This window comes from Protomyctophum parallelum (genome assembly GCF_964188405.1).
Source record: "Protomyctophum parallelum genome assembly, chromosome: 1".
NCBI lineage: Eukaryota > Metazoa > Chordata > Actinopteri > Myctophiformes > Myctophidae > Protomyctophum > Protomyctophum parallelum.
Window position 1 is genome coordinate 38,883,242 of NC_139697.1, and position 12,023 is coordinate 38,895,264.

At 42.4% G+C, this 12,023-nt stretch overlaps 1 protein-coding gene across 1 annotated transcript in view; it reads right to left on the reverse strand.

Moving 5' to 3' along the window:
- Positions 1-12,023, reverse strand: part of LOC310869860 (glutamate receptor ionotropic, NMDA 2D-like) — a gene marked incomplete at its 5' end in the record, with an annotated part of 215,730 nt that overhangs the window by 58,228 nt on the left and 145,479 nt on the right. Inside the window, 1 exon segment of the mRNA XM_083780822.1 lies at positions 4,917-5,085. Coding sequence (XP_083636948.1) covers positions 4,917-5,085 — 169 coding nt within the window.

Here is a 12,023-nt window from a genome sequence, read left to right on the forward strand (position 1 = left end):
AAAACACAAAACTGAGAGGAGAGGAGAGGAGAGGAGAGGAGAGGAGAGGAGAGGAGAGGAGAGGAGAGGAGAGGAGAGGAGAGGAGAGGAGAGGAGAGGAGAATTGTGTAACGAAGAATAAAAATGTAAAAAGAATAAAAATAAATACAATAAAACGTGCACTGACTGCATTTGTGAAATGTTCACAGTGGAATGCTTAGTGTTTATTAAATGTGCAAACTGGAACTCGAGACACAGAGAGAGAGAGAAATAAACAAATTACATCCATTCAAGTAAATTCTGTACTTAGTGAACTTTTGAGTTTAACTTTTGACTATGTCCATTATTTCAATACAAAACATATAACTTGCAGTAAGTCCTATTTTATATTTAGGGATTAACACAATTCCTTGTTTTGGTTTGGCCCATTTTTCTCCCCAATTGTAGCCAAATTGCCAATGAATTCCTCCCCACACATGTTGGAGGCCGGAGAGAGAGAGAGAGAGAGAGAGAGAGAGAGAGAGAGAGAGAGAGACTTTTAGATGGAAGTAATTACTGCCTGGAGTTGCAGAGGGTGACCTGCGAGGTTATGACAGTGACAAAATGAAACATATCAGCTCTCACATGCAGTCAGCCGCCATCTGCATGTGTGTGTGTGTGTGTGTGTGCGTGCGTGCGTGCGATTAAACGTTTAATGAGTTGCAGCAGCCAAAGGCTGGACAGGAGGCAACTATAGGGAACAGAGGGGGGAGGGGGGAGAGAGAGAGAGACAGAGAGAGAGAGAGAGAGAGAGAGAGAGAGAGAGAATGGAAGGCCACCTGCATGCTGAATGTTTGGGTAAACAACAAATCCACACAGTATTGTGTGGTACTGTGTGTGTGTGTGTGTGCAGTACGCATGCTGTGTACTTTCCAGGCTGGCTGGATTAATAAAGCCTGTTTAACATGGGGTTGGACGAGGCAACACACACACACACACACACACACACACACACACACACACACACACACACACACACACACACACACACACACACACACACACACACACACACACACACACACACACACACACACACACACACACACACACACACACAGTATCGGTTTCAGCACCCTCGATAAGGACAGCTACACTTTCAGCACCCGCTACTCAGACTATTGGTTTCAGCACCCCTTTAGATGGACAGCTCCTCAGTCTGCCTCTACCAACAGCGCTCTATGTCTACATCGCAGCACGGCACAAAGTGACACACTGTGTGAGCTTGTAGATCTGCTATTTTTTAATAGCCAACACGGATGCTTTTCTCACACAATTTCCTCACATAATCTCACACACTTGGGTACAGATGTGGAATGTCCACGACACTAGGCCCCCTCCTTTAATTCCCATTATACTCCAACAAATCTGATCTACAAGCTCAAAAGCTCAACTTGTTGTAATGTACTGTAGGCTATTTTAACTCAACGTTCTCTAACTCTTCTCTCTCAGTCCTTCTCTCCTCCTCTCCTCACTGCAGCGCTCAGATAAAACAGATTTTGTATGTGCCAATGAAGTGAGTTGGAAAGGCTCACAGCATATTTTGTTATACTCGAAAAAGTAAAACGAACTCAAACGCAATGAACTGTGGCAAACTTTTCCAGAGTCACTTCGTTCTCTCTGCATATATTTGAAGCTTCCATTTCTGAAACGGTGCGTACTTGCTACACAGTAAAGAAAGAATGTTAATTTAGCCTATCCATTTGTAATTCTGACACTGTACCGAGTGGGTCCGGAAATGAAGTCGCTCAGAGTTAAATTAACATTTTGGCACATCTTTTCAACTTATAGCGGTATCCGTGTTCGCTCGTTACAGTATGGCATGTTTGACATTTGTTTAAACCTGTGGTTCTATTTTTGTCATGACAGACAGACAGACAGACAGACAGACAGACAGACAGACACAGACACAGACACACACACACACACACACACACACACACACACACACACACACACAAAGCTACTTGATGGAGATGGTGTGCCCGCTGCTCAAAAATAAATTTCTGGTACAGAAAACACTGCGAGAGCTGACAGCTCTCTTAAAACGTTAATGTGAATGGGCTCCTCATAATATGGTTATCACTGGATTGGATATTGACTCGTGATATGACTCAAGCGGACTCGGTGGGGGGAAGAGTCTTGAGTCCATTGGTCCGAGACCGCGGCAAGGCCGCGTCAAATGATGTGCAGGGCCAAGACGAGACTGAGTAAATTAAAATGTGGAGTCGAGACCAGGCTTTATATACCACAACACTACATACTGTTGTAATATAGATGTAAAGTGCTACAAATGAATTATGTAACTCTGGTGTACGTGGAGGAAAAGTTTATTTACAGGGGCGACCTGAGAACCACAGGTATACAGTTCTCAATAGCAGAGCATCTTCTGTATCTTCTGTACCGTGAAATAAGTTCCAGATTGTTGCTTTAACTTGTTGCTTTATCAGTAATTATGTCAATGTGCTTATACCGTCGACTGAAGCTACTTCTTTTCTTTCTTCTGTTTAAAGATAGAGCCATTATTGCAGAGAGCCGGCACAGGGTAGATAATGGAGATGACATGCAACAGAGGTCTTGAGTGAGCCAAGGAAATTACAATTACCACGCATTAACTGCTATAGCCTTCAGGGCAGCCCGGGTTTGTGGATCTTAATTGACTCTGCGGCACTTTTCGCTTTATTGCAGAGTCTCGGTTCGTAGTCTTTTCCTGTGTTTGTTCCCCTCATTTCGTTTAACCCATTCTGACCGGGCACCCATTTTGGTGTTGGCATCATGTTATGCTTTAGCTATTGAAAAATAGCAGATCTACAAGCTCATATCGCGCCACCGAGTGGCGCGATACGAGCTTGTAGGTCTGCTATTTTTTGAAAAATCGAAGAACGACTGACATTTTTAGAATCTGATCTCAGGTCAGAATGGGTTCATCAGACCAGTGTGTGTCCGGCGGAAACCTTGTATGAATCTGATCTCAGGTCAGAATGGGTTAAGTACAAATGTGGGCAGGAGAGGGAGGAGGAGGCATGCAGGCTGTTAAAGTACAGGGGTGGAAAAACGGCTAAATGTTTCTAACTTAAGTAAAAGTATCCATACTGCAATGTTAGAAATACATTTTGAGTCTGGTGGTTAAAATGTACTTGAGTAAAAGTAAAAAAGGCATAACAATATAAATGCCATTTCACAGGTTCATGTATAACAATCTTTTGAAAGCTCACAACTCGTCAACTTGTCACTTTTAAATTGGATATTTTCAAATAGTCAGAGTATACTGTATATAGAGCTAAAGTGGATAATTTAAGCTAAACATAGGCTATTGCAATAATAATCGGAATCTACCACGTAACTCGTAACTAAAGTGTTCAAATAATTGCAGTGGTGTGAAAAGTACTCGTCTCTGAGATGTAGTGGAGTAGAAGTGAAAGTATTGATAATTGGAAACAATCCAGTAAAGTAAAAGTACCTCAAACGTTGAATTTGAGTACAGTACTTAAATACTACTTTCCAACACTGCAAACGGAGGCACACAGTAGGGGAGAGGATGCACTGACAGGATTTTCAAGAGATTGAACACTGAACAAAACACCACATTGCTTTACTTTCTCAAGGGGCAGTCCGTTCGTTGCAAACATTATTTAATTTTTTCATTATTAATGCATTCCAAGACATATTCCACATAATTGGGCTTCATGGGGCCACAACAAGTCCCATATAGCATGGCCGTGCCCCCTCTCCTCGTCCCCTGCAGGTTTCTATTTCCCATCGTCAGATATGCATAAAACCTGAATGTAAATGTTTCATTTCATTTGCAGCCATATGAAAGCAACAATACCCTTTTTTGATGCTTGTTACTGGGTTCATGTGTATGCGGCATGCACTTCTCCCTCTGGAACCTGATACATTATGCATGTTATGGAATCTATATCAAAGTGAGCGTTTTTTTCTTTTGTGGACTGCATTATAGTGGTACTGCTCTTGTGACCTGAACGGATTTGATAATGGGTGTGTGTGTGTGTGTGTGGGGGGTGCAACGTAGAAAGAGGACAGAAGAGACACAGTGTGGAAGTGAAATACACAAGCAGATAAGAAAATAATACCTTTCTCACAATGCACTACTACTCACGCTCTGTAGCCAGACGATGGCAGATAAATCTAGGGACATCTACCGGTACATAAGATATGCCTAACCCATTCTGACCGGGCACCCATTTTGGTGTCGGCATTATGTTATGCTTTAGCTATTTAAAAATAGCAGATCTACAAGCTCATATCGCGCCACCGAGTGGCGCGATACGAGCTTGTAGGTCTGCTATTTTTGAAAAATCGAAGAGCGACTGACATTTTTAGAATCTGATCTCAGGTCAGAATGGGTTCATCAGACCAGTGTGTGTCCGGCGGAAACCTCGTATGAATCTGATCTCAGGTCAGAATGGGCTAATTGCTGGAACAGCGAGGACGACAGGATAACAGAAGAAATAATAATACTGGGTTCAAAGTTGTAACACATAATTAAAAAAACTGAGATGGGGGAACTAATGTTTTCAGAACTTTTACAAATATGTTTTCACTTTTCTGAAAACCACGCATTGGACCTGCAAAACACACATTTGACCACTGTTTTAGTCTATTATGTACTGTATTAGGTACACAGTAAACTTCCTCAGTGTTAACCCACTTAGACCGGGAACCCCAATACGTAGAAATCCAGAAATCTAAAGTTTTCCAGAAAACTAAAGTCAGGACATAGAAGTCGTTTTTAGTATCGGCCTCAGGTCTAAATGGGCTCATGTATTAATTTGTACTAGTAACACATTGGTTACATTTCGCACACTCTCAGAGTTAACATAGTTCTTACTGTGTCACGTGCAAAGTGTACACTATAGTACAGAGTAAAGTCTGACCTCGCCCACCATGCCGTTCCATTCTCCGTCGATGTTCTTCCCGTGCCTGCCGTTGGTCACCAGGTAGAGGTCGTAGGTGAAGCCCACGATCTTGGCCAGTCGCTTGAGGACGTCGATGCAGAAGCCCTTACAGCAGTGCTTCATGGGGCCGGAGCCGTCCACCACCACGCTGGCAGAGAGAGAGAGAGAGAGAGGGGACAGTGGAAAATAAAATAAAATAAGCCTAAGTCTATGAAAACAAGCCCAAAATAGCAGATTTACAGTATCTCATTTCAGACATACATAGATAGATAGATAGATAGATAGATAGATAGATAGATAGATAGATAGATAGATAGATAGATAGATAGATAGATAGATAGATAGATAGATAGATAGATAGATATTAGTTTCGTAGGTTTGTCATCATAAGCATTGCATCAGTGGTTTATTTGCATTGCCTTTTCGATTCATTCACAGAGATGAAATGATCCATGCTTGCAATCATCTATTGTGCCGCGTTGCTTCCACTGTGTGATTTATAGTCTGATAAACGACGCAAGTGGGATTCTTTAATAAAGTGGTTATTAGCATTACACCATTGTTCTGTGTACGTCTTCTATTGATGAATCTTTCCACGGGCAAGCCTGACACCAATAATACATTTATTTCACATCTTTGGACAGTTTTATTAATATACAGACAGATCCCATTCATACTACACAGAGGGAGGCTATTAAAGCTGAAACAACTCCTGAAGAATAATTGTGTCTTTAACCCATTCTGACCTGAGATCAGATTCATACGAGGTTTCCGCCGGACACACACTGGTCTGATGAACCCATTCTGACCTGAGATCAGATTCTAGAAATGTCAGTCGCTCTTCGATTTTTCAAAAATAGCAGACCTACAAGCTCGTATCACGCCACTCGGTGGCGCGATATGAGCTTGTAGATCTGCTATTTTTCAATAGCTAAAGCATAACGTGATGCTGACACCAAAATGGGTGCCCGGTCAGAATGGGTTAATCTTTAGATGTTGAGAGGGTGTCAGACTTTAGTCTTTTCAAAGTCTTCTGGTGTGTAGTATAGCCATGACAGTATGCTATTACAACAGTCAAAACTGATTTGATCTGCCACTATGCAGTGGTGTAAGTACATCTAGTACTGTACTCGAGTACAATGTGTACATTTACTTTACTGGAGTATTTCCAGTGTTCTGTACTTTGCCTTGTAGGCCTACACTACAGCAAATCTCAGAGACAAATATTATACTTTTACACCACTACAATTATTTGAAAACGTTGGTTACTACTTGTAGTTACTTTTTTCAATAGTTGTAGTATTATTATTACAAACCATATTAACCACTCCAGCCCAATATAAATTCCGGCCATTTGAAAATGTTCACAATGCATATTGCGAGCTTGTAGATTGGACATTTTCAAAGATGTTGATATTTTCAAAAGATTTTTAATATACATTTGAAAACTTGGAAAATCCAGGACTTTTACATACTTACTAATATTGACACTTTTCAACATATCTTCATGTAATAGGTTGAAAAGTGGTGAAGTGGTCCTTTAAATAAAAATATATGAATCCACTGACACTGACAAGTACCTATTACAACAGTCAAAACTGCTTTTGCTAAGCATTTTGGATTAGAAAAACATTGACAAACGTTTATTAAACGACCATCCTGTCCCTGTGTGAGATAATTATATATTACCTTATTCACACCCCATTGAAGGGCTGCTATTTACAAGCTCTAAAAGGCCGGAAATGATTTATAATTTCCAACTGTCGATCCAAATATAAATGAGACTGTCAGGGTAAGTGGCAGTTTGCTGCAGAAGCAGTAGCAATAATTAATCGCATTGATCCACGGTGAAAATTATACTTCCAGAGCTCCCCCGGTGATACTATAATCCTTGCTGAGCTTCTGTTGGTAGAAATAGAGAACTTGGCTAGATTTGAATGCCTTTCAGGATTTACTAAGTGGAATAAATGAGGGATATAGGCCTACTGTATATATGGCACTGGCAAGTGAACACGAAAGTTGTCCATCTGCTAGCTAGACAATGGTGCTGTGGGTAATATAGGACATCACCCAACCCACAACCTGCGCTGGACCCTCTCCATTTTTTTTCCCTACCTAATTTTGTCTAATTCGACACATTGCTGGCCAGGCATAGCATTTGGCAACTGGGGATACCACTCCACACAGGCGTGCTCTCTAACTCTAACAATGGTTCTGCTTTAACACTGGTGGAAACGCCAGCTGGTTTCCGATAAAGCTCTTGTGGTTAAGAATGCTTTCCACTACGAGCAAAATGAAATGTACCTAATATACCTGCTGGTCTTGGATCAAACCCCATGCCACAGTATTCTCCCCTAGTAACCTACCTACCTACTGTCTGTCTGCGCTAAATACAGTGAACTACACACTCTCTATAATATGTAAATAAGGGCATATTCAAGTCTGAAATGTATGAGCTCAAAAAGGCTAGGGATTATTTATAATCACTGACTGTCAATCCGAATCTGTGTACGTGCGTGTGTGCACGTGTGTACGTGCGTGCGTGCGTGCGTGGTGTGTGCATGATTGTTTGCCTTCCTGTCATTACCTACATGAGTCTGTACTGTAGTTAAAGCCACCTTTTTGTAAAAACTTAAGGGCTATGCTATAAGGAGAGAAGAACCTGTCAGAAGAGGATAAAGGAGGCATTTAAAGAAGGAGAGGGGGGATAAGGGAAAAAAGACGTGGACAGCATGAGAGGCGAGGGTCGAATGAGGTCAAATGCAAGCAGACGGAAGCATAAGAGGGAAGGTAGTGGGAAACTAAGACTTAAGGACTAAGGAGGGAGAATTATAGAAAGGGATTTGTCAATGAGCAGACTGAGACAAGAGAGGAAGTGGGCCGGCTGGGGCGTGTTCACAGCAAACACTGAGTGTTTGAGGGGACAGAGAAGGGCAATATGAATCATTGGAAAAGGATGCAAGAGTGTGATCGAAATCAGCATCCACCCCATAGTGTTGTATTGTTGTGTTTGGAGGGCAGAGACTCCGTCAATGAAACGGCAGAAACAGAATTACATCCTGGCTCTTTGGAAGGTCAGGACCAAAGAACCTGACCGCTATAGGCCGGCACCAGCCCAGTGAGAAGACTTTGATAACATTCGATCTGGAGGCACAGCGGGTGTCCGTACGGTGATGTGGGGGTCAGCGGTGTAGTCCGTGTAGTGATGTGTATAGGGGCCAGCATGTGTGAGTGTGTGCGTGTGCGCGTGTGCGTGTGCGTGTGTGTGTGTGTGTGTGTGTGCGTGTGTGTGTGTGTGGTGATTCTGGGCGGCAGCAGGGGTTTGTCTGATTATCTGGCTGCTCAGCGGGGAACGACAGGCTCAGATGTATTTCGTCTGGCGGTCTGCTCCTGGCCATTTCATTGAGTGAGCCATAGGCGAGCTAAGGGTTCATTTTGGGCTCTGAGATAAGAGAAGTCAAAGAGAGACGCAGCCCCCTGCATGCCAATAAATGAGGGGAATAAGGCTGGTGTGTGTCCAACTGAACACCTCGGCCAAAGTGAGATTAGCGTCTACTGGGGGGGATTGATTCAATGACACTTACGGTGCTGGGGAATCTTTTCAGAATAAAAGGTGCAAACCAATATTTCTCAAAGCTCATTGCCTCACGGCTCACAACCACATAACCCTAGAGTATTATGTTCCAGACAATTGAGTCCGCAAGGGGCCCTCCTCCAAGTCAGCCCTTAGAAGCCTCCCCAGGCTATGCACTTTGACTCAACTACTGGAGTCGAGTACTTTCTGACCACAACCAAGTCGAAATCAGACTTATGGATTTATTATAATCCTTAAGCAGCTAATGTCAAAGCTCCACTCGCTGCTCAGTAGCTGACAATAGAAGATTGTGGCCGTATTGAGCGGACTCCCATGTGGGAATCTGACGAACGCCTGCAGCATGAATGGATGGCTCTTTTAACAGAGTTGCTGTAAAAAAAGACAAAACTGCCCATGCTTCAGTTGACCTAATTTAATAAAGCTATAAAAGTCAGTATTGGACAAGTCGATAGACTACGTGCCAAGTTAGACCCACTGTCACCTAACAGTAGCGGGCGGTCCGTTAGTCACTTAACTGTCGTGCCCTCGGCACTAGTTCCCTAGCAACGTCACTCAGATGTGAAATAAAGAAACACACTGCAGATTGTTTTGTAAGTGGTTTGTTGTTGAATGTTGAATGAGTTCACAAACTGTGTGAACGCTGTTTACTGCAAAACAGCCCGTAGAGCCGTGACTCCGTGTCTAGCCCGGCACCACGTGGGGGAGCCGTTTTGGTGCAGCCGTGCAAAAGTAGTGTCTCACAGACAGCGCCGACTGCGAATGTGGGGAATCGACTACAGACTGTGGAACACGTGCTGACCAGCTGCCCCAATTAATTAATAAATAATATTTCCAATTAATATTTCCAATTATTTCTGACAGGCCGGAACGGCGGATTATGTTTTCACCCCTGTCTGTCCGTCTGTCTGTCTGTCTTAACCCCTGGGCTACAATTAACGGAAAAAACGGATTATTGCTAAAAATACAAACCTCCCGTTCACGGAATTAACGGAATGACAATCAATATCAGTTATCAGGGGTTCAACAGAGCAAAAATTAATATTTTTTCGCTAATATCACTAATGTAATCAAAAAACGGCCGAAATCCGCGTGATCGTGCGCTATCGTGCACGCGCGCCGTCTCTATGTGCGTCGCTGTAAAAAAATTGATATTTTGCATGTCTGTCTGTGAACAGCTAATTTAGAAGCTTAAGTGGATACTTGATAACGTGTTGTTTTGCCTGTGCAGCAAGATGTAAATTGTGGTACAGAGTCTTAAAGATTTGCTATACTCTCTGTTCCAAAGACTGGATTAGCAACTCAATGGGGCCCGGCTTTTTTTGCAACTAACAGGTAAAGAGTTGTGGAACAACAAATATCAAATTAAATAAATTGTGTAATAAAGACAGAGTGCCTCCTCATCTCTCGCAAATACGCTGGCAGCAGATATCATGCATGCATAAAATGTACGTATGTGAAAGGGAATGTATTTGCACTCACAAAGTGAGAAGCAGCCTAATGGCCTGGTTGTGTAAAATGTCCCTTAAGGGGTTCATCGCCCATGCCGGCTTGTGGTGGACATTATTGTTGTCAAAATTATATTTTTACCATGGACATACTGTCCAAATATGACCAGATAACTTAAGGGATCTTGGATGTGGATCTAGGAAATGTGTTCTTAGACCCACTTAGAAAGTTTTTAAGAAGGTTTTGGGATCCCTTAATGTTTTCTTAGCTGTGATTTGTCCGTAGGTAAGAACAGAATCTACGCACACTGTGCAGCACTCTTAGGGTGCCTTTTTTGTTCTTAACCCATTCTGAATCTGAAAACATAAAGGAAAAACAGCGCCCTCTGCATGATGCTCAAAGTTTGGTCTGAGGACCTCAAGGGGTCCCTGAGGAAGTTCCAGGCAGTCCACAGCAAAATATGGAACATTTTTACCACTTTAATCCCATTTTATACTTTGAAAATAGCCAATCTACAAGCTCACAGACGTGTCCCACTACTGCCCATTTTGAGCTTGTAGATCGGCTATTTTCGAAACATTTTGATAAATCTTCAAAACATTTCCCCTAGCAGAAAATATTTTCATATGGGGGTCTGCAGAATGCATGTCAATTTGGGGGTCCTTGACAAGAAAATGTTTGAGAACCACTGGTTTAGAGTTTACAACCCAACCCAAACAAACGCACCATACCCACCACTGGAAAAATAAAAAAATTGTGGCACTCCATCTTTAACCCATTCTGAACGGGAACCAATTTTGGTGTTAGCATCATGTTATGCTTTAGCTATTGAAAAATAGCAGATCTACAAGCTCATAGTGCGCCACCGAGTGGTGCGCTATGAGCTTGTAGGTCTGCTATTTTTTTTTTAATCGAAGGACTGACATTTTTAGAATCTGATCTCAGGTCAGAATGGGTTAATCAGACCAGTGTGTGTCCAGTGGAAACCTCGTATGAATCTGATCTCAGGTCAGAATGTGTCATGAATATGACTGGACTTCTCTTAGTCTACTAAAGTATTTTGAAGTTCCAAAACTTTTACCTCTACTGTCTACATTACATCTCAGAGACAAATATTGTACATTTTACTCCACTACAATTATTTGAAAACTCGAGTTATAAGTTACTTTATAGATTTGTATTATTACTAAACATACTGTACATTAACCACTTCAGCCCTATATATACATTTGGCCATTTGAAAATAGCCTATCTAAAGTTCACAATGAGCTTGTAGATCTGCTAATTTCAAAAGGTTTTTTAGACATTTGAAAACATTTGAAATCGGACATTCTGGTGATTTTGCATAATGAGTATTTTCAAATTTTGGGCCTTAACCCATTCTGAACGGGCACCCATTTTGGTGTCAGCATCATGTTATGCTTTAGCTATTTAAAAATAGCAGATCTACAAGCTCATATCGCGCCACCGAGTGGCGCGATACGAGCTTGTAGGTCTGCTATTTTTGAAAAGTCGAAGAGCGACTGACATTTCTAGAATCCGATCTCAGGTCAGAATGGGTCAATCAGACCAGTGTGTGTCCAGTGGAAACCTCGTATGAATCTGATCTCAGGTCAGAATGGGTTAAGGATCAAGGACAAGGTAGCAGAAAAACTAAAAGAAAGAACACGCAGCTGCATAAATGAGAAAAAGGACTGATAGAGATAAACCTGTCTGAGAATACTGGAAGCAAGCGAGAAAAAGCAGAAAAGGAAACAGTTTGACGAGCATGAGAGCCTGGGTCTCGGCCAATAGAGTTGATGGATTTTTGCTTCTTATCTCCTTATTGGCCAGATTGCGAGCTGGCATGCTTATCAGGGACATACCAGAAGCCCAGGCTACACACACGCACACACAAGCACAAATGTGCGCATGCACGCACATGCACATGCGCGCGCACACACGCACACGCACACGCACACACACACACACACACACACACACACACACACACACACACACACACACACACACACACACACACACACACACACACACACACACAC